General features: G+C 51.5%; 3 protein-coding genes across 16 annotated transcripts in view; 2 read left to right on the plus strand and 1 right to left on the minus strand.

The window, feature by feature from the left end:
- Window positions 1-2,750, plus strand: part of PPIP5K1 (diphosphoinositol pentakisphosphate kinase 1) — a 48,362-nt gene extending 45,612 nt beyond the window's left edge. For all 8 annotated transcript variants that reach the window (XM_008582540.1, XM_008582539.1, XM_008582543.1 and 5 more), the window contains one exon: window positions 864-2,750. In XM_008582540.1, the coding sequence (XP_008580762.1) occupies window positions 864-1,681 (818 nt within the window). In that variant the 3' untranslated portion in view covers window positions 1,682-2,750. The remainder of the gene's footprint in view (window positions 1-863) is intronic.
- A 2,692-nt stretch (window positions 2,751-5,442) lies between these two features.
- Window positions 5,443-24,435, minus strand: MAP1A (microtubule-associated protein 1A). Of its 2 annotated transcripts, XM_008582558.1 has the most exons (7): window positions 24,171-24,435; window positions 23,086-23,187; window positions 15,044-15,126; window positions 14,648-14,788; window positions 6,171-14,433; window positions 5,806-6,026; window positions 5,443-5,618 (listed from the first exon to the last, which is right to left on the minus strand). In XM_008582558.1, exons 1-7 carry the CDS (start codon window positions 24,406-24,408, stop codon window positions 5,463-5,465), a joined length of 9,204 nt encoding a protein of 3,067 aa, XP_008580780.1. In that variant the 5' UTR covers window positions 24,409-24,435; the 3' UTR covers window positions 5,443-5,462. The 2 variants fall into 2 exon arrangements, with proteins under 2 accessions (XP_008580780.1, XP_008580781.1); XM_008582559.1 differs by lacking the exons at window positions 23,086-23,187; window positions 24,171-24,435 and adding an exon at window positions 18,034-18,105.
- The window catches only part of TP53BP1 (tumor protein p53 binding protein 1), an 86,602-nt gene continuing 84,936 nt past the window's right edge, over window positions 23,703-25,368 (plus strand). For 5 of the 6 annotated variants that reach the window (XM_008582552.1, XM_008582556.1, XM_008582554.1 and 2 more), the window contains exon 1: window positions 23,703-23,808. The gene's annotated coding sequence lies outside the window, so the exon portion shown is untranslated. The remainder of the gene's footprint in view (window positions 23,809-25,368) is intronic. The other variant, XM_008582557.1, reaches the window with a different exon arrangement.

Below are 25,368 nucleotides of genomic sequence, written 5' to 3' on the forward strand. Positions count from 1 at the left end.
GATCCATGGATGGGTTTCAAGTTAGAATTTATGAGCCCCAGGAATCATTTGTAAAGATTGGTTTGAATATCCTCGTGTGCATTTTTCCTGAAAGATAATCTGTGACTTTCATTATAGCCTCGAAGGGGTCAGTGACCCCCAGAAAGGTTAGTTAAGAACTTCTGCCATTTAGAGATTCTATGGCAGTCTCCCATCTTTAGGTATATCATTTTCTTTCCTGCTGTTCTGATCTGTAAGGTTTTTCTACATTCTCCTGCTTACTTATCTCTTGGGCTGAAAACAATGATTACCTCTGTCCCCAAAATACATTGCTTGCTTTAAAGAATGATTCTTAACAAAAGTTATATACCAGATTCAATTGGGAATGTTTCAACAAAATGATATTGCCCTCATCCTCCCCGCTCCCCGCATCTATACCTTTCTACTAACCTGTAAAATTAGAATCACTGGAGATGGAACCTGGAAATTTGTACTTTAAAAATAATTTCCACAATTTTGATATGTAACACTAATTATGAACCACTAGGCTAAAGTGTTCATATGCTTCCAAAGTAGGGAGGCGGGGTCATGGAAATTTGGAGTTGGGATGGAGGTGTATTTGTGAAAGAACGAGATGAAGTGGGCCTTAACATTCTCTCCTGAAGTCTTAGATGTACCTTAGTGCTACTTTTATACATTAGGCCAGGGTGACAGTTCATGAGCTGGGCAAACTTAGGCATTTCTGTCTAATTTAGGTAGAGACCCTCTTTCCCCAAGACACGAGTAGCACAGGCCATCCATCTTAGTGTTTGAACTACATGTATAGGGTAGAGCCTGCTACTCTTCTAGTGTGTCTGACTTGGTCGTCTGACTTTGCTTTACAGACAGCAGTGGCCCTTCTAGCACTGTGTCCAGTGCTGGTCCTTCCTCCCCTACTGCAGTGGATGATAACTCCCATTTTGGCTTCAGTGACCAACCTTCCCTAAATTCTCATGTGACTGAAGAACATCAAGGCCTTGGGCTCCAAGAAGCCCCTGGGAATGGAGCACAAGAGCTTTTCATAGAAGGGGAGCAAGAGCTTTTTGAACCAAATCAGTCCCCACAGGAGCCACCTGTGGAAAACAGCCAGCCATTCCAGGACGTCCTTGAGGAGGTCAGCCAGCCATGCCAGGAGATGCCTCAGATCAGCCAGCCATGCCAGAAGGCCAACCAGTTGTGCCGGAAAGTACCTGAGGAAGTTTGCCAGCTTTGCCAGGAAAACCCTGAGGAGGCCAGCCAGCTATTCCAGGGGGTCCCTGTGGAGGTTGGCAGGCTGGTCCATGAGTTTCCTGTAGCAGTTGGGGACCTTGTCCAGGAAACTCTTGTGGAAGTTGGCTGGCCAGCCCAAGAGATCCCTGAGGAGCTCAGCCAGCCATGCCAGGAGTTCTCTCTGGAGCTTGGCAGGCTGGCCCAGGAAGCTTCTGCAATTAATATGTTGTCTCAGGACTTCCCTGAGGTTGATAAACCATCTCAAGAGTTCCCTAGGGAGATTGATCTGCAGACACAGGAAGTCCCTGAGATTAATCAGCAGTCTTGGGTGGTCCCTGAGGTGACTGACCAGCTGCCTGGAGAGGATGTTCCTCAAGGCCAGTATCCATCTAGTGATCCAAACCCTCAGAGCCAGTCTCTAGCCCACGACCAGCCACCAGCAACATGTAATTAATCACTTTCTCATTAGTGGTGTCACACTGCAGCAGCCATTTGAGCCAGCAACCTTTTCTGTTGGCTAACTCACTGGCCAGCGTGAGGCCTTGGCCGTCACCAGAGGTGTCTGAGGAAGCAGTCCTCTTGGCATGAAGCATACCTGTGCCAGAGCTGTTCTTGGGGAGGAGGCAATTTTATGTTCAAAGCAGCCATTGGCTCCTCGCCTAGCCACTAGCCTTGAATAGGATTTCCTTGGGGTAGGCAGGTCTATCATTACCCAACCTACTCTGAGCATCGTAGAAAATCTCAGACTTTTAAAGGAAATGCCACTTAACTGCCGAAGACATCATTGGGGGACAACAAAAAAGGGGGGACTTCACTTTTCTGGGGAAATATTCATAGCTTCTCAAGATACCATTAGACATGCATTCAGGGGGACATATATGCATTCAGGGGGACTCTTTGCTAGCACTCCTCAGGTGAGTCCAGGATCTCCATCTGAAATGTCTGAAAAATAGAGAGTCCTCTTCCCAAACAAACATCTGTCATGGCCACTAATCTTTAGACTGGGCTTATGGATGTTTCCACATCATCCCCGAGTGCCCCATCTGCCCCAGTCCTATTCCTCTGGTCTACAGCTCTACGGAAAAATAGGTATTAGATTGCTGTGCAATTTTTAGAGTAACTACTTAAAATGCTCTTGGCCAATCTATGATTCTGGGCCTTCCTTTCTTGTGGGACTGTTTGGATTAGGAGATGCTGTGGAGGAGAGAATCAGGTTCTATTTTAAGCAATCAGCAGAGATCAATATTGTACAGACATGGGCAAAGATTTATCTATCTATCTATCTATCTATCTATCTGTCTCTATATATATTTCTGTAGTTGTGCCAGGGACAGACTGGTCAAAGACCAAATATTCCAGTGTCCCCAAGAAGTTTGTCCTTATATCATTGTGTCTTTAGGGCCAGATGTGATTATGAAGCTTTTCCCAAAGATCTGGAGATGGGATTGGGCGTGGGTAGGAGGGGTAATTGGGGTGGGGGGCCGGAACATTATAAGTGCTCAATAAATGTGAAATAATGAGAATGGTGGTGGTGGTGATAATGCTCTTGTAAATTCAAGAATGAATATGACTGTGAGTCAATTATGTCTGTGACTGAATTAATCTGAATCAGTCAAAAGCCATTATAGTTAAGCAGAAGTGAGCTGTAAAAATATAGAGATCAGACATCCCAGGAAGTCCCTATAGCAGTCAAACCATCATCTCAAAATGTCTTTAATGAGTAGAGTGTTTTTATTTTATTTTTTTGTCTTTTGTCTTTTTGTTCCGTGTCCGGCAACGGATCGCAACCCTCAGTGTTGCCCCCGTACCGGACCAGGGACCGGCAATGGGATTGCAAACCTCGGTGTTGCTCCCACGCCTCGCTCAGCCAGTGAGCGGGAGCCGGTCTGTATGTGGGATCCGAACCCTCGGGCGGCAGTACATCCCAGGAAGTCCCTATAGCAGTCAAACCATCATCTCAAAATGTCTTTAATGAGTAGAGTGTTGGTGGGGGCTGGGGGGTGGACAAAGGTTCTATCTCTGTGAAGCAGCAAAGGGTATATGCCTTCTCACCGGATCCTTGAAATCACCCTCTTAAGTTTCACTATGATGGTTTGGTGTGTCAGGGATTGATACAAAGAGGCTATGCTCTTTCTCTACCCTTTTGACATCTTTACTTTGGGAAACCTAGAACATTGGGAGGGCTAGAAAATCCCCCTCCCCTTAAATACACATTTGTAAACTGGCCACTCCTGACATGCCTAGGACTAGAAAGGGTTTCAATGCAGGAGGACAAAATCTAACTTTTTTACTCTATGGAAATCCTGACTACACAGTGGGAGGTGTTTCCAACCTCAGTAGGCTCTGGATAGTTTATGGCCCCTCAACTCATCTCTTTGGTATTCCCCTGTCCAGGGTATCTGATCCTGGTTATTTGGTCCTCAGCTCTTGACCTCATGGAATGCAGATCCCCTTCCCAGGAGGCTCCCTGTCCCTCTTCCCTCCCCTAAACCAAGTGTATATCCTCACCCTATTCCCCATAAGGCATTTTCACACATTTTTAGAAATTATGCTGCATCCTATATCTTTTTATTTTGCCCACCCTGACTATGTTCTTTGGTTCCTGGAACTGATTCCAATAATCAAAGGCATTGAAATCTTCTGAGATAAATGACAATGCTGGTTGAAGCAAAGAGGTGGAAGCCAGGGCCCAGCAACTAAGCAATATGTGGAGTTAGAAAAAGCCTACGCAGCACTACACCATCTGCGATGAACTTGATTTATTGTTAGAGTTGGAGGCAGCTTCATTACAGCAGCTGGGAACTATAGCAGGGAAGTGTGGGGAGGAGCAGAGCACAGCAGCATGGGGAGGGTGGGAGCTAGGAACACAAGGTGGCTCATTTTGGTTTCCCAGTTGTTTGGCAGAGAAGACAAGCCCAGATGATTATCAGCATCTGGGTTTCTCAGTCCAGCAGTAGTCTAGCAGGGCTGCTCAATTGATTTACAAAGAAAAACGACATTTATTGCTTACAGTTTCTGAGGCTGGGAAGTCCAAAGTGCAGTAGTCTAGCAGGGCTGCTCACTGGCTTGCTTGGGGTGAGGTCCTCTCCTGGAGTGATATTTTCTGCCCATTTCTGTTTCACTCTGTAGGAATTAAGCTATAGCTCAGCTTCCTCTCCCTTTCCTTCCTCCCTCTCATTTTCCCTAAGTCCTTTGGCCTGGCCTCTACCTCTCAGATCCTCTGTCCAAGAGTTTGGGTTTGGAGAGGCAGCCAGCATTCCCATTTCAGCTGCAGGATGGCATAGTGGAATGTTGGGGGAGTCACACATTGCTGGGTGTCAAATGTTGGGATGTCAAGCAGTGGCTTATTTGTGACCCATTACACACCAGGCCACAGCAGATGACCACATGCAGGGAAGCCAAGCAGGGGATGAGAAGGAATCAGGATAATTGGAATGGGGTGGGTGAAAACTTCAAAGGGTCAGGGAGGTTGGAAGAATTCTGGGATTGGGGCTGGGATCTCCTCGCCCTTTTGTGCTGTCCAATAGGCCTGGTCTGGACACAGCCCTGGGATGTGAATGGTATGAAGCAGAGGCTGGGAGACAAGCTCCTTTCTTCTCTCACCAGTCTGTTGGTCTAAAGAGCTTCAAGTTTTGGTTTGAGACATTCAGATACTGAGGGAAGCAGTAGGACAGTGTAGCAGTGGTGTACCCCCAAGCCCCTGCTAGAACCCAGACTTGGGTGGGTAAGGGGATGGGAGATGAAAGAAAAGACGCAGCTCTGGGCACATCACTGACAATATCCTGCCGCCAGGTCACAGAAAGTAGTACTGAAAAATCCTTCCAGGGATGCTAAACAAATGGATTGAGATAAAGAGGTCCCTGGGGTTGGGTATATGATCTCCCTCTATGAGGGAGGACGTTGCTCTCTGAGACCCATCCTCACTCCTCATCCAATGCCAGCGTTTGGCAGCTAGGAGAAGGTGTCTCTCCAGAGTTCTCAGCAATCAGATGATCTATCCAAATTTGCACCTTCCCCTTATCCTATCCTTGTTACCTTTGGTTTTGAGACCCTCTAAGGAGTGGATGAGGGGGAGGGACAATCCTTTAGCCCAGCCCAGGTCCCCACAATAAGATATCTGCTTCCGACACACCCCACCCCCAGCTCCCATCTCCCTCAACCCCAAAGGACTTAGCAGTAGCCATTCTATAAGGGAGCTGGGGGGATGGATCCTTGGGGAAGGGAAGATGGTTCTTTCAGAACTCAATCTTGCAGGCTGGAAAGGATTCATCCTGCATGACCACGGTGCTACTGCTAGCCAGGACCAGGACATTCAGTTGTTGCTGTTGCTCATGTGTCTGCTGGTACCACTCACGAGTCACCTCTGTGTCATGTGTAGGGATCAAAGTCACCTAGGAGGGGGACAAGACATGCCTGATGTGAGAACGTGAAGGGAAGGTAGATGAGGGGGAAGGGACACCTCATGGTCTCAGAAGCAGCCCTCCCACCCATAGAAAGGGCCCAGTCCTTTTATGAATAGGGATTGTGTTCCACTATTGCCCCTGAGTGACTTCTCCCTTGGTGTCCCTTGCTACTCACCTGAAGATTCTCCCCCCATTGGGCCTTGCCCTCCAGCAGGGCATCCAGCACAGCCCGGCTTGGCTCGCCATTGGCAGGGTCATTCCCACTGACCACATAGTAGGATGCACGCACTCGACGGAAGAAGTCAAGGTCAGCAGTCTTGCCACTGCAATGATTCGGGATATAGGCGAGATCCACATATACAGGGGGGCCAGAGCTGCCCTTGGAACCCAAGGCCACTGTAGAGACAAGCCAGGACTCATTGTAGAAGAAAAGTAGAATACTTTGGGCAACCTTCTCCCTCTCTCCCACTCCTGGAGCCTTTGACCAGCCCACACCCAGCCCCAACCCACAATCTTTCCCACTTTTCATGATATACTTACCCGGTCCTGCCTTGAGTCCGTTGACTAGGCCTTTAGACATGGGGCTGTGTCCATCTTTTTCCTCTGCTGGGATGACCTGACTTGGAGTGCTGCGTGGTCGGGGTGGGGCCCGGGATGCTCGATCTGCAGGCCCTTTACCAGGGGTGGGTGAACGTTTTCCCCGAAGATCCAGACGCCGTGCAGGGGATGCCGGCTTGGCTCTGCCTGGGGCCCTGCGCCCTACTCGCCCCTGCACCTTCTCCTTCTCCCGTAGCCTCTCTAGCCTCCCGGACTCTGAGCTGAACCCCTCAGGGTCGGCCATACATACATCAGGGCGGGGAGGGGATGGGTGGGGGTCTGGCTGGGGTATAGGGGGTGGGTCATGGCCTGGCCTGGGATGATGAGTTCCACTGACACCCCCAGCTTTGTCCACAGGCAGGAAGTCCCCATCCTCATCTGAATCGAGGGCTGCCTCAGCGGTGATGGATGGACACTCCTCAGTTTCTGGTGGGACATCAGAATCTGACTGTGAGGAGCCTGAGTCACTGGCTGATGTGGGGGGTGTCTCATCAGCCACAGGGCATGGGCCCCCTGTGGCCACTGGCCCCCCTGCCCGGTGCCGCTCTCCTCTTCCCACCAGCCGAGATTCCTCAGTTGAGAGGTCATTGTCATCTGTGGATAGGGTCAGAGATGGATTCAGGAAGGATGGGGAGAGCTCTGCATGGTGGGGCTGGGGCTCAGCAGCACATCCCTGGGGCCCAGCCTCAATCTCAGAAGAGACACCGCTGTGTGGGTCACCCGAGCCCCCTCCAGGACACAGTGGCTGCTCAGGGGAGAGCAGTGTGTTGAGCCGGGAGCTCCTCTCAGCTCCCTCAGGCCAGGCCCCTCGTTCCCAGGCAGGACAGACCTCTGCCTCTTCTTTCTCAGCCATGGCTGGGGCAGGGCCTGGGTGGCTGGGGCTGGTTTCAGTTGGGCCATTGGCTGAACAATCCCCAGAGGAACCCTGGAAGGGACTTGGCTTCTTTGTGGCTGCTCCTGAGCACTCCAGGCGGCAGGGCAGGGTGCCATCATCCATGTCTCCAGGCAGGCATGAAGCTGGACCTAGGGCCAAGTCCATTGAAGCTGGAGGTGCTGGGCTCAGAGGAGTGAGATCCCATAGACTGTGGGTAGCTGGTTCCTTTCCTGGGTCCAGCTCTCCAGACCCCTGTTTTGCAGCCTCCAGGCCTGGAGGGAAGCGCTCAGCCACACTTGAAATCACAGGTGTGGTAGCTTCAGAGGAGGAGCCTTCAGATAGGACTGGTGAGGCAGGTCGTGGCAGACTGGAGAGGAGAGGAGCCCCAGGAGAGCTAGGTGATGGGAGCTGGGGCAGTGAGGAGTCCAGGCTGGGGGCCTTAGCCACTTCCAGGTACTCATCATGCCGGGCTCTGGTTGGTGGTCCTGGAGCCAGAGCCAGAGCCAGAGCTCGATCCCCAGAGAAGGCAAGGGAGCCACAGGGTGCCGAGCGGGGTTCAGCTGGGGAAGGCAGCTGTGGGGGAGCTGGCTGCAATGAGGAGAAGCCAAAGGCTGAAGCAGGGAAGTCCAGGCTGGGTCTGGCAGGACCCAGGTGTGAGTCTGAGGAAGTTTCAGGCCACAATGTGGGGGGACCTGCAGGGATGGGGTGTGGGGGACTTGGGGACTGGGCCTCTTTCTCTGGCTGTTCCTGATCCCCCTTCTCCAGCTCTGAGTCACTAGTGCTGTCTTCCCGGTGACCCCGGCCTGATTCCTTAGGAGATGAGGTCCTCCTATCTGGGCTGTAGCTCAGGATGTTACCATTAAGAGGAGGGCTTGAGCCTTTGCTCAGGGAGATAGGAGCACGGGGGGGCACTGCAGGTGGGGTGAGGCTGGGCTCTACACTCAACCCTGGCTCAGGTTCCTTCCTGGGGGGTACAGTAGGTCCTGCCAGGGCTGCATAGCTGAAAGTTTGAGTGTCAGATTGGAGGCTCTTGGGCGAGACAGGAGATGAAAGCTCCTTCTCTGCAGATGTGTTTCGGCCAACAGCCTCTTCCTTGGTTGAGAGACATGGGGGCCAATCCCCAGCTGCTCCAAGTGGAGGCTCCCTAGTGGGGCATGCAGGGCCAAGCCCAGTAAGCATCATCTGCTCATAGATGTCTGCATACCGAAAGCTTCTTTCATCAGGATAGGGTGTGGGCTCTCTCTGCTCTGGCTCAGTTTGCTCTGTCTCCCTAGTGGCACGGCTCTCACTGGTCTCTAGGACCTTTGAGCTGTGGGGGCTGCTGTCAGGAGCCCCAGCTCCACTATCTTCTTCCCTTTCCCCTTCAGCCTTGCGGTAGTCCTTCCCCAGGGGGGAGTATGGCCCACCTTCCAACTCAGCTGCCCCCTCCTGCACTGCAGCTACCACACTGTTATACTCAGCTGTGCCCCAGGAGAAAGGTGCAGGAGTGTGGTGCTCTGGGGCAGGCGTGGGGGGAGCTGGAGCTGGGGAGAGGGGTGCAGGGGGCAAGGGTCTGTCCTTGGGTACCCACGGGGGGATGTCAGCCAGCCATGAGGGGGTGCTGGGTTCATTTCTCATGGTTGGCATAGGCTTAGGCTCTGAGATAGGGCTCTCTTGTCCTGGGGCTGGAGGAACCCTCTGTCCAACCATCTCAGATGGGGAGGCCAGAGGGGAGATTATCTCAAAGGGAGAGCGGGTAAGCTTGTCCTCTTCCTCTGGTGGCAGCCCAACTGGTGACTCAGCGAGCCAGCGCTCCACTTCCAACCCCTTCTGTGGTAAGGGATCCTGGAAATCCTTGAAGTCTGAGGCCCAGGGACTCCGGGGTGTATGCTCCAGGAGGGGTACTTCTTGCTCATCAACTGGCCCCTCATCGAGGAAAGTGTTCTCCCGTTCCTCAGTGTACCGTGGGCGGGCCCGCTGGCCTTCCAATTTATGAGGGAACCAGACCTTCCGCTCACAGCTCAGCTCCCTCCAGTATGTGTCCTGTTCCAGGGCCATGTCTTCTCTGCCCCTCCAATACCTGTCCTCCTGCTCAGGAGATGTATCCTCCCATGCTGGGGTAGGCCTTTTCTGTTCTCCAACTGGTTCCCCTCTGGTGGAAGATGTTCCTTGCCACTCCTGGACTATATGTTGCTCCTTCCAGTATTTTTCTTCCTGCTCTTGAGCCTTGCCCTCCTGCACTGTGCTCTCTTCCAGCTCCAGAGCTTTGGTCTTCTCCAGAAGAGCTTCTTCCTTCTGTTCCACAGCCTTGACCTTTTCTGGGGATTTTTCCACTAGGATCGTCTCCTTTGATTTCATAGTTTTATCCTCCTGCACTAGGTGCTCCTGCCCCTGAGTTTTGTCCTGTTCAACCACCTCATTGTTTTGTTCCAGGGCTTCATCATCCTTTTGTCCTAGGGACAAGTATTTTTGTTCTAAGTCCTGATCCTTCTTTTCTAAGGCCTTATCCTTCTGTTCCTGGGCCTTGTTTTTTTGTTCGGGTACTTTGTCTGTCTGTTCTGGAGACTTGCCCTTCAGTTCAGGGACCTTGTTCTCTGGAGCCTTATCTTTATGTTCAAAGTCTTGGACTTTTTGTTCTAAAGCTTTGTCTTCCTCTTCCAGGATCTTGTCCTTCTGTACCAGGGCCTTGTCCTTTTGTTCTAAGTCTTTGCCTTTCTCTTCTGGAATCTTGTCCTTCTGTTCCAGGGCCTTGTCTTTTTGTTCTAAGTGTTTGTCTTTTGGTTCCAGGGCCTTGTCCTTCTGTTCCAGGGGTGCGTCCTCTTGTTTTAAGGCTTTGTCTTTCTCTTCTGGGATCTTGTCCTTCTGTTCCAGGGCCTTGTCTTTTTGTTCTAAGTCATTGTCTTTTGGTTCCAGGGCCTTGTCTTTCTGTTCTAGGGCTGCATCATTTTGATCTAAGTCTCTGCCTTTTTGTTCTAAAGCCTTACCCTGCTGTTCCATTGCCTTGTTTTTTTCTTCCAGAGCCTCATCTTTCTGATGGATAGCTATATCCTTCTGCTGTATAACAATATCCTTCTGATCCAGAGTTTTGTCCTTCTGCAAAAGAACTTCATCCTTTGGCTCAGGTTCTTTGTACTTCTGGTCTGGGGTTCTGTCTTTCAACCCTGGAACTTTACCTTCCCAGTCCATGGCAATATCCTCCATGGCTGGGCTTGGCAAAGACTCAGAACTCTTGGTTAGGGAACTATCAGGTGTCAGAATGTGTTCACCAGGGCTTGTGATTACCCCAGGTGAGTGCTTCTCATCTCCTGACAGTGTAGAGTGAGAGAAGGAACTGGCAGGTAATTGTCTATCAGGGCTCTCATCTGAGATGTCTGCCTGTGCAGAGTATCCAGTTGTCTCATCTGTGGGAGGTGACACTGTGGCTGCATGGGGTTCTGGAACAGACATGGGAGCTAGGTGGTAAGAGGTGTCTTCAGCTTGCATCAGAGGCCCTTTTACTTCCTTTCCAAGGCTTAGTTCCCCAAACTGGAGGGTGACAAGGCTTTCTGGAGAGAGCTGCTTAGAAGAGACATCCAACGAGGTCTCCTTGCTGGGACTCTCTTCTGAGAGAGAAAGTGACTGGGTGCCTTCTGGAGATACCTCTGGCCAAAGGTTTTTGTGTAGGTGCTGCTCTGTCAGACCACAGGGAGACATGGGGGTGCACACTTGGTTGGCAGTATCTGCAGAGACCACGCTGAGGACAGAGAGGGACTCTGCATCTTCAGGAGAGAGGCTTCGTTCAAGAAATTGGAGCACCTCATCTTTCTGAGGTTCACCAGGTTCTTGGAGTGATGTTCTCAAATCTCTGGGAGGGGCTTCTGCTCCCAGAATAGGACCTGTGGGCTTTCCTGCCTCCATAGTCTCAAAGACCATTGCTTTGTCCTGTTCTGGAAACAGATGAATGGTACAGCCTGAATATCCCCCAACAATGCTGATGGGTGCCTCCTGGGCCTGGGGGCTCCTGAGATGAGGTACCTTCCCCTCCTTCTCTAGCATGCCTTCTTCAAGCCCTGGCTTGACTGTCTCCTCTGCAGCATCTTCTTTGCCCACACCTGGTATGCGCTTAGTGTCTCCCCAGGAGCCAGCTTCCCGAAAGTCTTCAGGCTCAGACTTTTCTTCCACTGGGGACTGATGAAAGGGTGTGTGGGTAGCACTAGGTGGGCCAGATGCTGGAGGAGAGGCCATCTTCACTGTGCTGTCATCTGGACTGAGGCACCGCTCCTCCACTTCTCCGAGGGCTGGTTCCCCTGGATGTGGGGCATGTCCAGGGGCACCAAACATCGGAGATCCATATTGACAGCGAAGTTTCTCAGATATCTCTACCTTTGCCATCTCCTCCTCTTCCTCTTGTGCGGCTTTCTCTCCAGGCAATCCTCTCCCTAATATCTCTCCTCTCTTCTCTGATTCCCCAGTCACAGAGAAGTCCTCACAGGGTGGTGATTTGAAGCCCTTGTCTTCTTCCAATGAGGAGGTGGGTGAGATGGTACCAGCTGATGGCACGTAGTCCAAGCCCTGAGTGGCTTCGGTGCGAGAAGAAGGGATGCTTGTGATTGTGTCAAGCAGCAAGGAGCTCTTGCCTGTCTCCTCTGTCTGGGGAGCTGTGAGTGAGGCCACGGACTGGTCCTCAGCCACTGATGTGGCAAAGGAAGAAAGTTTGTCACACTCAGTGATTGAGGTGGCTGAGGACACATGTTCCTCTTCAGCCAAAGGGGCAGCCACCATGTTGGGGGGGTAGGTAAGTTCAGTGTCTGGTGCTCCATAGCCTTTGCTGGAGGTGGCAGGAACAGCACTATCTGTTGGCTGGCTGGTTTCAAAGGAGCCAGGACCTTCAGTCCCAGGGAGATCATACGTACTTGTAGGGAATCTGGGTGGAGCTGGGCGCTCCTCTGGCTCATCATGGATCTCCTCATCTGAGATGGTCTGCTCGGTCTCTGAGTAGCCAGGGATTGTCTCATCCTGGATATAAGAGACATGCTCAGTGGCTCCTGCAGGTGTGGCCAAGCTGCTTAGGAATGATGAGGTCTCCTTTTCAGGGGCCTTGCCCTGGAGTCCCAGTTCCCGGCCCCCAAGAGCCTCCCTGCCCCTGGGAGTTACCTTCAGGGCTTCCTGAATATGTTTTTGGTAAAAACCCTCAGCCTTTGTCTCTTCCTCTTCCTCCTCATCTGAAGGGTGTACCTCCTCCATTTCTTCTAACTCAGCCTTTTCTATCACATCCTCCTTTGCCTCAGGTTCACTTTCTTCTCTGGCTTCTGTTCTATCTGGGAGCTTCTCTGCTTCTCTCTGCTTCTTTTCCTCCCAGGTATCTTTCTCTTCCTCTGTTTCAGCCCCAGAGTCTGGGCCTTTGTCTTTGCTGTCCTGTTCCTCAGGGATGTCTGGGACAACCTCTTTCTCCTTCATCCCATGCTCTTCGTGTTTCAGCCCTGGGACAGAGGGTAGTATTCCCTGGATAGCTGTGCTTGGGGGTCCCTCCTCTGCAGTGTCTAGAGGGAGTATTTTCTCTCCTAATCCCATGTCCCTTTGTTCAGCTAGCAAACCCCTCTCCTCACGCTTCATTTCCTCAAAGTCCTGTGTGAGGTCCTCTGGTGAGGACAGGGCCAGCTCCCTGTGCCCACCGACGGTTGGGAGTGGCATAGTCCCCTTCTGGGCTGGGGGTGTTCGTGGCTCAGAAGACAGCTCCTTCTCCCCACGGGCAGCTCGGGTCTTGTCCATCTTGACTCTTCCAGGGGCCTTGACTTTGTAGAGGGTCTTACGTACCTCAGGAGTAAAGGGCTTCAGGTCTGGTTTGGAAATCTTCTTCACCTCAGATTTGTTGTCTTTCCTCTTTTCCTCCTTCTTGGCGTCTTTCTTTTCCTCCTTCCTTCCTTCATCTTTCTTGAGCTCCTTCCTCTCTTTCTTGATTTCTTTTTTCTCCTTGTCTTTTTTCTCTTCCAGCTTTGATATCTTTTCTTTAAGGTGCTTCTTCCCCACCTTGTCCTTGATCAGCTTTCGCTTCTCTGCCTTCAGTGCCTCACTTGACTCTGTCCTCACCTTCTCAGGCTTGGTAGGCTTCTCTGAGGGCTTCTCAGATGGCTCTTTTGACTTCTTCTCTGTCTTGGCTAACTCCTTGGCCAGCTCTGAGCGGGCCTCTTTGGCTCCCTCTTCTGCCACCTCCTCCCGTTTAGCCAGCTTGCTCACAGATGTCTTGGTAATGGCTTTGAGGCTCTCCTTGCTGTCTGCTCGCTGTTTGATTTTGCTGGGTTTGAGGTTGGCAGGCATAGCTCCAGCGGCCAGGTCCTTTTGTGTAGCCACAGGGTAACGGAGGAAGTCCAGGTGCCGAAGTTTTTCCAGGCCCTCCAAGATCTTGTTCTGGGGAGCATTTCCTGGAAAAAGCACACGCACAATCTTCTCAGTGGGGTTGGCTGGTAGCCAGACCACCAGAGCAGTGATAGAGGTCAGGTAGGGCACTGAGATCTCAGCCTCTTTCCCACTGGCCAGCACGATGCCTGTCTTGGCTTTACTATTGCCTGCCCACTTTTGCATGAGGAACTGCATCTCCTTGCTGTCCTTGACAGGGTTGAGGACATACATGTCCAGCCGGCCCACACCCATTTTGTGGAAGAGGGTCAGCGGCTCAATGGTGTTGCTAACCACACGGTACAGAGGCTCAGCCTGGATGCCCAGGCGGTTTAGGTGTTGCAGAGTGAGGCAGGCCTCCTCAATACTGCGCTTGGCCTTTCTGGAGGCATCAGGCAGCCGCAGCTTATCAGGCACGTTGAAGAAGACAACTCCAAGCTCAGGGGAGATGAGGTTCTTCACCCAGTCGCTATAGCTGCTAGACCCCTGGGACTGCTCCTCCTCTAGCTCTGCCACTTTGCGCTGCAGGAGTCCATTGATGCCTGGCAGGTTGTCTGCCCCAATGTGTGTGAGTAGCACTGAGTCAATACGGTCCAGATGCCGCACCAGCTTCCAGAAACAGGACTTGCGATCGGAGCCACCATCCACGAGGATGTTGAAACCATTGACAGCAAAGAGGGCAGAGTCCCCACGACCACCTGGGAAGATGTAGCAGCAAGGCTTGGAGAGCTTGAGGAATCCCCCTGAGGTGGGGGGCTCTAGCAGATCAAAGGGGGATGGTACATCCACAGTCTCAGAGACATACTCAGAAAACTCAGTCACACCATCCATGATTGGCAGTGTGGGCTCGGGGTTTAGCCGGAGGTGCAGGGTCTCTTGGGAACTGGATAGTCCCAGGTGGGTCCAATCACCCTCCCCTAAGCAGGACACGGTGAGGAAGGCCTGGATCCCAGGGTCTCTATTGCTGAGCAATTGGGTAATCTAGAGGAATGAGAGATAGAAGCCTAGTAAGGTCATTGGGGTTGTGTTAGTCTGATTTAGATTCATTCCCCTAATCTTTACCTCTCTCCAAGGTGAACTCCTACCCTTCTGCCAGGGCCCCCAATATGAGACTTCCCCTTCCTTGCATCCCTCTGCTCCCCAGCTCTAGTCTGGCCCATATCCCCTTCCTCCCAGACACTCAGGTGGAACTTACCTCTGGATTGTGAAGAACCTGGGCAAAGTTTTGGTAGGAGTAGGTGCCACTCTGTAGAATGAGGTCTCCCCCAGGCTCTAAACTTTGTCCACTCAAGATCAGTAGTTTGTGAGCTGATGGGCTGCTAAGCAGATGGTAAACCTGGAATGGAAGGAGAGAAGTGGTCACAGATGTAGGGAACCCAGGGAAGGGCACTGAACATTCCTGGTTCCCCCCTCAGTACTGCAAGGACATGCTCCCCACTGGTGTCCCCCACAATATCTTCAGAATGGGGCTGGGGATTACAAATCAGCTTAGATGGCAGAGAGAGGAATTCTTGGCCTTAAAGTCATAGTACTGGCAAGGGTGGTTTATATGCAGCAGCCCCTCTTGGCAAGGCACAGGCCCAGGCCTTACCTCAGAGCTGATGCTGTCTGCACTGGGGTTTACCAGGATGATGGTCTCTAGGATCTCACTCTGGTGGCAGAGGGTCCTCTGGCCTGAGGGAGAGATTTAGGAATTTGTATTGAAGAGAGTAGGTATAAACTAAAATGGAGAGGCACTGTGTGGGACAAATGAGGAAAGAATGCACTATCAGAAAATGGGGTTTAGGGGAAGAAGCCTGGCTATCTATCCTTAGACCCTGCCACCCTGGACACTACGGCGGAAAGTCTAGGAAGTGGCTCCTCCAGCCCTTCCCTTTCAGGGTTTCCACCTCCCCCTCCCACACTGGCTGTCTTCTCTGTCCCTTCATCTGCCACATCCTCTGCCGCCTGTGCCCCCACCCCTCTGTCTGGAACTCCCGCCTCATACTGCCTGGTTGACAAGAAGCTTTTGTCCTTCTCGAGCACTAAGCTCCTGGTGCTGCCTGGGATGGGGAGCTCAGCTGGAGAGAGGGCTTCTGGGATGATCCTCACTCAGCTTTCTGCTCACTAGCTTGCCTCTTCCCCGTGCTTTTGTGCCAGCAGAGTGCCCAGAAAAAAGAGATGGGAGCTTCTGTGTAGTGTCTACAGACTCCCCATCCTCCTTTCCAACCCCCATCCAAGGCTTGAATTCCTGTTCCAGAGCACTCAGAAAAACCTGTGCTATCTACACCCTTGGGGTTTTACAATTCGAAGAGCGGACAGAGGACTATAACTTCCGGTTCTGCTCTCTGGTTACTCAGAGGCCAAGCCTGCACTCACACACATGCAGGCACCATATTATTCCCACCCCCAAAAGATTTCACAGCTCTCTGTCCCACCTCACCTTCACATCCACCAGAGAGGCCTGGTTCACTACCCCACACCTGTCCCTTGTGAACAGTTTCTCCTTTCATTCTCACCCCTCTCCTTCGGGCCTTCCACCGTGGAGATGGGGAGTGAGGGGTTCACAAACAAGAAACATAAATTATGAAGGAGAGATTCAGGGTATTCCCCAGGCCACAGAGAAAGACAAGACATCCCACAATCCCCTATCTACTTCCCTTCTCCAGACTCACATGAAACACCAAGCAACAGCAAAGAAGGAGAGTGGCAGGTCAGACAGAAGGTGCTGAAGAGGGATGTTGCATCCTCTGCTCCTGCCCTTCCTCCTCCCACCTCCTTCCCAATTACAGTATACAGTGGAGTAAACCTTACAAACAGAAAATCTAACAGATGGCCTGGGGAGTGTGCTGTCTGGAGGATACTGGTAGGAGGGCTCATAATTTGTCCTCTAAACCCTCTTCTGTGACCCAGCTCTCTTCTCTTTCTGGGGCTCAGACAAGAGGAGCCTGGGGCAAGAGCCTTTGTTAAGAGGAAGAGTCATAGCACCAGGATCAGGCAGATCCAGCAGCACAGGACTGCTGGGGGGCAGCTCTGGGGGAAATTAACTATGTATGGTGTCAGAAGACCAAACCCCATACAGGGTGGATTGGGCCCAAGAGGAATTCAAGGGGTCTCTTCTATTAACTTGGGAATTGAGGGAACCTTTGAAGTCAGTTTTGAGGATGACGGCCTCCTCAGAGGCAGGCAGGGGCAGGGCTTGGGCAGGTGGGGAATATCAAGGTCCAGGGAGCTGCCAGCCTTAAGTGGCTCAGATTTAGAAGGGGAACAGCTCCCCTGACACAAACAGGGTCACAGATTTAAGCTAGGAGGGTCAGAAAGGCAACAGACTGATTTGCTTTCTATCAACCACTCCCTTCCTCTCTCTAGTCTGCCATTCCTGTCTACAACCACAAGACTCAGATCCCAGTTCCTGTCACGGCATAAGACCCTATCCCTAACCCTATCCCTGGGGAGTGGCTCTGATTTGCTATTATATGGTTTATATCATGCACCCCTCTTTTTCAGGCCTGGGAGAAAGCCCTGTTTCTCTCTTCTGCTCCCCCCCCGCCCCCCCAGAGGGAACTGACTTATTTTCTTTGGAGAGGATTGTATTGTGAGGCAGGGGCACTTCCCTTGGCCAGTTCTGGGGTCAGGGGTGGGCTGCGGAGGCTGAGCAGGCAGGAGGGCAGGTGTCTCCGCAGTGAGGCAGAAGGGGAGGGGGGGCCACTTGGGCAGCTGCAGTATGCCGCAGTGTGTGAGTGTGTGTGAGTGTGCGCGCTGAGCTCAGGCTCCAGCTCCGCCCCCACCCCCCACCCCAGCATGACAAGTCATTTTCTTGGCTGCCTCTGCATGGGGGTTGGGGATTGGGGGATGAAGAGAGGGAGAAGAAACTGGCTCCTCTGTTCAAGAGCCCCCATCTTAGGAAAAGAAGCAGAGATGAGGTGGGGGTAGGGCTGAGACTGAAAACCTGTGGGGTTGACAGGACTGGGAATGCAGGGCAGCTGCTGGGGAGGGAGTGCTCTCAATCTCCAGAGTGGCCTCAGGGGGGCCAGAAAGGGGTGCTTAGAGCTCCAATCTCAGGCTGGCCGAAGTGGGGGAGCCCATTACAAACTATGAGGAGGTGCGTGCCACGTCTTAATGACTCTTCTTTTCCATACTGTCCCCCACCTTCCCTTACTTGGCAGAAACTCGCTGCCCTGCTTACCCCCAGCATAGGAGCAGCTGAGTAATCCAGCAGCTGACATCCAGGGACCCTCCCATTAGGTGCATTCTCATAACATCCTCCTTTCTCTCAGACCAAAGACATAGCCCCCAAACTCCTCCAGCACCCCAGCTGCCAGGCAGAACCAGCGGCACCACCCTCTGCTGCTGCTCCTGGCTGATGTCTCCCACCCCCACCCAGCCGGAGAGGTGGACTGTCACAGCCCCCATCAGCCTCTGCCTGGTTCTGGGTCCAGGCTGGCCCCACAGCGAGTACTGTTCATCTTTTCTCTCCATTCCCCCATCCTGCCCACCCTACTGGATTAGGTATCAGCTCCCTTCCCATTACCCCCATCCTGCCCCCCATCACATCGTCCCCCACACCCCATGCCAAGTCATTTGGTTTGGTTCAGTTCTTACCCTGGGATATGGGAGGGAGCCCTTCATGGAGGTGGTGGCTCCGGCCCGGCCTCAGCCGGCAGCTTCGGGGAAGAGTCTGCTGCACTTGGGGTGGGAGTGGGGGGGGGGGCGCTTGATGGGGAGGGCGGCGCCAGGGCGGGGAAGAGGGGCTGGTCCGTGAGGAGGCATGGGAGAATTAACTGTTTCTTTGCCTTCATAATGTCAGTGCTCTAGTGCTTCTGCTTGGCTTTGGGAAGCTGAGAGGATCTCAAAAGAGCCAGCAAGATCTCCTGTGGCCCACAGGACCCTTTTCCCCCGGTCCTGCTTAGTTAAGAAATACTCTTTTAGCATCAGCGAAAAGACCAAAACCCCACGCTAGGGCACAGGGTGGGGATATAGGAGGCATGGGCTATGTGGGCCCTCCCCCTTCTCTTAGAAACCATCTGCTGCCTCTCCCCTCAGATGGACCCAGGGAGTGACCTTCAGTCTCTGGAGGAGCAAGAGACAAAGAGGCTGGAGGGTGGAAAGCACAGGGTAGGGGTGCGGGGACTGCTTGAGACAAAGTCTGGGGATGGGGAGATGTGCTGAGCTCTGCCCTTTTGCTCTGAACCACAACTACAGAAACCAGTGCAAGCAGAAATAAGCATCATTTTAAGGTTGAAGGGTAGTTTGAAATTCTGGAGTGGATGCATGGTTCCTAGCCCTTCCAGGGTGGGGCACAGGGACCCTGGAAGCTGCATGCAGTTGTGTGCCAATGTAGCACAGTACAGTAACCACACGGGCACTGACCTTCAGGATTCCTGAGTCATTGGGTCTAAAGAGGCAGTTGAAGGGGCAGGGAGCTTTCTGCCTTTCAGTGAAGGAGTTAACAAGGACTGAGGAGGATCACAGGGCCCCAGGCCCAAGCAAGGTTTTCCTTACTGTAGGCCAATTACTAAATATAAGATTAAAGTACTCTTTGGATTAAGAAAAATCTTATAATGTCTTTGTAAGGTAGTTGGGTCTCTGTTCTCTCCTTATCTCTGCACCTATATCTCTTGCTTTCTCTATGTTATACTATCTTGATTCTTGTAATGCTGGGCATTTCCCATAGTTTCTACATCTGTCTCAGATTTAGTGAAGTGCTCAAAGACTCAAAGAAAGGATCTGAAGAGCTCTAGCACTCACTTCCAACTAGGTGATGCTCATACTCTCACATAGTCTGTCCCTGCCCTCTTCCCATCAACTCTCCCCACCCCCTAGCCCCAAGTCCTGGCCAACTTCTAAGGCCTTCCACACAGTGACATCCACCCACTTGCACCCCAGCACGAGCTCCACCCTTGCCCCAGGCTGCCAAGGCTGCTTTTGAAGGTCAGAGAAGCCAAAATAGTTTCTGCTCTCAGTATCCCCCATCCCCCCTTAACTGCAGCCAGAGGAGAGGAGGAGCTGAGTCACCAGTATTCTTAGGGGCCTGGAGGGTGGGGAGAGGGGGAGGAATCTTTGCTCAGATCCGGAGATGCAAAGCAGCAACATGGCAACAGCCCCATTTGGATAGAAGAGGCCATCTGCAGAGATACACAACACAAACCAGGCCAAGTTCCGAGCATCACAAAAAGGAAATACCTCCCTTCTGCAACCTCATAGTTCTTATTTCCTCCCATCTCAAGCCTTCTATCTCCTCTGTGCTTTCTAAGGCTCTCTGGAATATGTTAGGAGGGAAACTTGAGTAGACATTTGTCTTGAGAACAAAATAACATTTCCCATTCCAACACAGAGCCCACCCTTGTGCTCTGCTGCCACTCCCAAGGGCCACACCCTGGACATGGTTCCAACTCACAGCCAAGTTTTCCTTCAGCCCTCACCCTCTGTACAACCACCCACCACAACCAACCTTCCACCCACTCTATTCCTTGGCTCTGCTGCAATGAAATGGTGAGATGCCAGAGAAGAGACAGAGGCTTAGGCTCAGACACAAAGTAGGATCAGAAACTCAGATTCGAGACCTGACTCCACCATTTTACTGATCATGCTGCTAAACAAGCCACTTAATTTCTTTCAGAGCTTGCTTCCTGAACTATAAAAAGAGTATAATATTAATACCATCCTCCAAAAGTGCTGTGAGGATTGAATGCCATAAAAGATGAAAAAATGCTTTTTCATTTATAGAATCCTAAACCTACAATGTACAGATACCACTGGAAGTCTCTCTCCCTTTTGTAGAAGATTTCTGAGAGTTTACCTTGGTGATCAGAGAAATCCTAAATCGGAATCTCAGACAAGACCAACTCTGGAGTAACCTTACCTCCCAGGTAAACCCAGAACTTGAGATACTTTAGGATGAGACTTGAAGTTGTGTTAAGTTCTACTGCTTTCCCTTTCAGACAGCAATGTGGACCTCAGTTCCAAGGGCCAATGAGCTTCTGTATTAATTCAGGATGGCTTTCATGTTGGCAGAAGTAATAGAACTATCACTCCCTGAGCACATCAGTAGTAATGGAGAGTCAGACAGAATGCCTCCAAACTGGTCCTCAACCTGTGTTTTTTAGAGTCTTAGAATATCAATTATGAATTATGAAGCCCCTTCTCTATAGCTGCCCAATAATAGAAGTATCAGAGTGTTATTGAAACTCAATTTTCCACTGTCCTAATTGTTTCTAGGTTTGTATTAGAATGCTTAGAAGCTCAAGATTTTTTGCAGGGGCTAGAAAGGAAGGCCCCAAGACTCCACTGGAGACTACCTGGTGCAAAAGCCACCTTTTACGACTTTTACCAGACTTTTACCAGACTTGACCACTAGAAGGAGCTGGGCCACCGACTCTCCATCAGATGGTCCCTTCTTTTTGGTGTGTGAGTATGTGAATGTGGAGGGGGTGGTGAACTCTCCCTATCATTGTAGGATACATTTTTGTCCCCTTTCTTGGCAATTTGGCTAGGGCTTGTGTACAGCCTGTGGTATGAACAGAAAGGGTCAAGTCATAAGGCACTATCGTATCCCCTTGAGCCCACCCCAGTCTGGTTCCCATTGCCTTGTCACTAACAGGAGGCTGAAGGGAGGGGCAGTGTCTGCAGCTGCTTTGAGCTGACTGTTGTTTGTGGGGACAGCTGAAAGAGGAGCCAGCAGGGGTGGGGCTGTGGCTTTCTTGAGCTGTGTGAGTTTTTCCAGGAAATTCTTCACTATTCTCTAGGGACATAGACAGGCCACCATGAAAATGTCCAAAACTAAAGTAAGCCCTGATCTTGGGTATATGACCCTAAGCTCCTTAAGGACACCATGGCAAAACTCTTTCATTGAAAAGATCTATCCAGGGGCCGGCCCCGTGGCGCACTGCTACAGTGCGCCGCTTGGGAGCGCGGTGGCGTTCCCGCTGAGGGTTCGGATCCCACGTACAGACCGGTTCCCGCTCACTGGCTGAGCGAGGTGCGGGCGCAACGCCGAGGGTTGCGATCCCGTTGCCGGTCCCGGTCCGGTGCGGGTGCGACACTAAGGGTTGCGATCCATTGCCGGACACAAAAAAAGACAAAAAGGGAAAAAAAAAAAAAAGAAAGAAAAAAAAGAAAAGATCTATCCAGTAGGTGTTTATATATCAGTGCTTATTTCTGAGAAGTGCCTGAGAGTAACTATGCATCTCCCTGTAAACATCTTCCCAAGCATCCCTGCATCTTAATCGGAAGAATGGCTAAGTACTTTGGTTTAAGTTCTGTTTATTTCTTACATATTCCAGAAAGCATCCTACTCTCAAGTCTCTGTGGCCAAAAGGGCAAGGTTAGAGAATTCAGTGTGAATTATTAACATCAGCAGATAATCCCCAAACTTCAATTCAGTCATTAATTTCATCCTCTGTCATCCCCTTATCCAGCCTTGCACCAAAGATCCTAGGAGTACCAAGTAGTAAAACAGATGATTTCCAATTATCAGGGATAACGGAGGAACCTATGATGTGAATAATCTAAATAGAAGGCAGTCTTGAAAAAGGGAGTAACTAGCTTTACAGGAAACCAGTCACATCAGGAATATGCCAGCCTCACATTTTTAAAAATTGCTGTACATATTCCTAGGATAATAGAGCTTTAGCCATATGAACTTTGTTTTCTCCAACTTTCCAGCTGCATCTCTAAAGGTGTCAGTGGTCAAGAAATGACCAAAGATTTGGCAGTTAGGAAGAGGAGCAGGAAAAGAAGGAGAGGTGATTATCTCCTGATACTGAATAATTGAGAATTACCTATATAAGATATGAATTCTGTCATTTGGCTGGTGAACTGAATGGATTTTATATTCCATAAATCTGCATGAATTGGTGTGTCAACATTTACCAATAATATGCCTAGATGCCTAGTACTTTTACAATGGGATGTAAGGCTTTCTGCTGTTTTCCCACAGACACTTGTCATGGAATGATAGTTCCTAAAATCTTATTTTCTCAAATCTCTAACCCACTTCTCCTACCCAGCAGAATGGGAAACTTCATTCTGTGAGTTTCGATCTCAGAGCCAAACCTCAGAGTGCAACTAGTTTTTGTAGTGGTAAATCCAGGAGACCCTCATTCCATCCTGGGTTTGACGGCACTCATCAGCCTTTGCTACCAGGATTCTGCTCTGCTTTGGAGATCTGTTGGCTAAGCCAAAGGAGGAATCAGAAACCCTGAAACCTGTAGGGTAAATTGTGCAGCCTGAGGGAAAATGCTAAGCAAGATTCTAGGAAGGTGAGGAGGGGATTCTGGGGGTTCCTCAAAGGGAAGCAGGGAGGCTGAGGTATGCAGAAAGGGGAACACAAATGAAGAGAGTGGATTTTTGCATGGGAGATGATTATCACTCAAGAGGAGTACCTCATTCTCTCTAGTGCATGTTAACAGCTGTCCACAACCCTCTTCTCAGGGAGAAATTATGTTCTCCAGGCTCCCTTCGCATCATATCATGTGTCTGTAAAGTGTACTGGGTATGTGGGGATAGCTATGGAGCTGTAGGACTTTCCCCTCAGGAGTCCCTCCCCCACCCCCAAATCTCCCATAAGGCCAGTTCTACAAGGGAGACTGGACCTCTGTTCTTCTGTGATCAGCCCTCACCCAAAGGACTGAGACAAATTACACTAGTTCTAACCTTTGACCTCTGAGGAGAAGTGAGCTAGGTGCCGGGTAATGAAGAGTCTCAACTGTTGGTTCAAGTCAAAGGATGATAAGTCAATGTTCCAGGAGAGAATCCCTGTGAGAGAAAAAGAAAAAAAGAGGGTTCTAGATAACATGGGGTGAGGTGGGGGGAGGGAGTAGGACCTCAGGGAGCACCTTCAAGCTCACAGAAGGGGTAAGAGAGGGAGGGTATATGGGCAGCTGCCGTCATCAGCCTCACTGATGTCTCTAAGAAAGGTGGTTAATACCTGTCTATCTCCCAACCTGTGCCTTTTCTGGGCTTTGCCTGAGCCAGAGGGACAAGGCCAGAGTTTAGTTTAAATTTGGTCATTAATGAGTTTGTTGGTAGGAATGTTCTTGCAAGGTTGCCCAGTTGTGGTAGAAGTGACACCCAAGGTCCTATTCCCAGATACTGGGGGCTGCCTTCCCGGTCCTTACAGCTAAATAGGATTCTAGATGCTCCTTCATGCCCCCCTCTTTGCCTCCACCCCTCTGCCGTTTGCTTCCACCCGCAGGTGGCTCCGCAGCACTGCGCCACAGACAGGGCAACTGGAGAGAGAGGTGAGGACTGAAGAGCTCGTAGCCACGAAGGTCACTCTCGCAGTTTGGCAGCGGGCATTTAGAAATTTGAGATTTGTATGCGGCGTCCAGAAAGCACCCTGTGCTGGCTGAGGAACCCTACAGAAGAAACTGTAAGGTAAGGACATGGACTCTCCTGGGGATGGTGAGGACTTTCGGAACATCTGGCCCAAGACACTGCGGGGGGAGAGGGTGTAACCAGAGGGTTCCCAGGGGCTGCACAGAGCTGTCCTGCCTCAGGGAGACTGAGGAACGCCACGAGGTGTGCCGGAAGGGTGGGAAAGTGAGATGTTAGCAGCTCAGGAGGATACGGACACATGACATGAAAGATGCAAGGGACAGGGACGCAGATCTCAGGAAGTGCACACTAAGGGATGGAGGATGCAGATGTGAGCATTGGGAGATGAATGCAGATGGCGGAGAAGCACCACGAAGCACTGGAATGGAAGTGCTCGAAGCACAGCGAGGACAGCGGCTCACCTTGTTCAAGGTGGGCCCGCACGGCCCTCAGCTGATTCTCTGTGCCGATATCGCCGATCACGATGAGCAAAGAGTGTTTGCGAAGGTCCCAGCTTGCCACAGCCACCGCGGCTCGGGCCTCGCACAGCGGCTGGGCTGGGTCGTGAGCCAGCGGTGCTTCGGGACTGCGGAGCCGCAGCCCCGGAGTTGTCTCCATGGCAACGTCAGGAGGCCTAGCGGGCCAGGCCTCGGTCTCCATGGAAACTCCGGTGGAGTGCCAGGCCGGCAGCGTCCGCTGCTGGGAGAGTGCGCGCGGTTCTTAAAGGCCCGCGGCCGGAGCCGCTCATTGGCTGCTGCCTGTCAGGGGGCGGAGCGTAGGCGCCGCAGGGGCCGGGCTGGGGCCTGGCGCGCGGGCTCTGCAGTGTCGCTCGGCCTGGAGTTGGTGGTTCCCCCCGACAGCCCCCCTTCAGTTTCCCAGAGGGCGCTCCCCCTCCGACTTGAGCAGGGGTGGGGGCTCTGAGGGACCCAGTAGAGGGAAGAGTCGATTGCTTCGGCGCCGGCAGAAGATTCTACTTAGAACGTGTCCCTGATAAATACTGTCTGGCAATTCCGCAGCCTATCGCAGCTGAGGGGAGCCATCTTGTCCCCCTCTATCTCCGAGTTTGTATCGTTGTCTCCATGTGTGTCTGTGTGTCTGTATTATCATTGCCTGGCGCTTTTTTTTTTTTTCCCTTGGTCACTGCCTGCCAGGGTCCTGGCGTCAATCCTCGGTTTCTCTGTCCTCCTTGCCCTAGGCCCTGGGAGGGCTCAGGAATGCTGCGCAGTATTGGAGGGGACAGAATGACCTTCTGGCCCTGAGTCCCTGGTGAATTGTTATTCCGAAGATAGTGGTTGGCTATTCTCCATCTCTGCTGAGTGTAGGACTGAGTGCGATGAGCTCAGACTGCAGCAAGGGGGATTTGAGTAAAATCCAGGGAAGACCTTCCCAACTAACTACAAATGATGTGACACAGTGAAATGGGTAATCTCAGGAGACTGTGGTATTACTTCCCCCACGGAATTCTCAAAACAGAAGGGGCAATATTTGAACCAAAGAGGTTGATAGTTACAAAACCAGATAACCAGAGGGTGTGAAAGAGGATTGAGGAAGTCTGGCACTGTTTTATGACTGACTAGAACGTCTTTGTAAAAATAGTGCTATACATCTACCCTCTTCAAT

The sequence above is a fragment of the Galeopterus variegatus genome, unplaced genomic scaffold, assembly GCF_000696425.1.
Source record: "Galeopterus variegatus unplaced genomic scaffold, G_variegatus-3.0.2 Scaffold2665, whole genome shotgun sequence".
Lineage (NCBI taxonomy): Eukaryota > Metazoa > Chordata > Mammalia > Dermoptera > Cynocephalidae > Galeopterus > Galeopterus variegatus.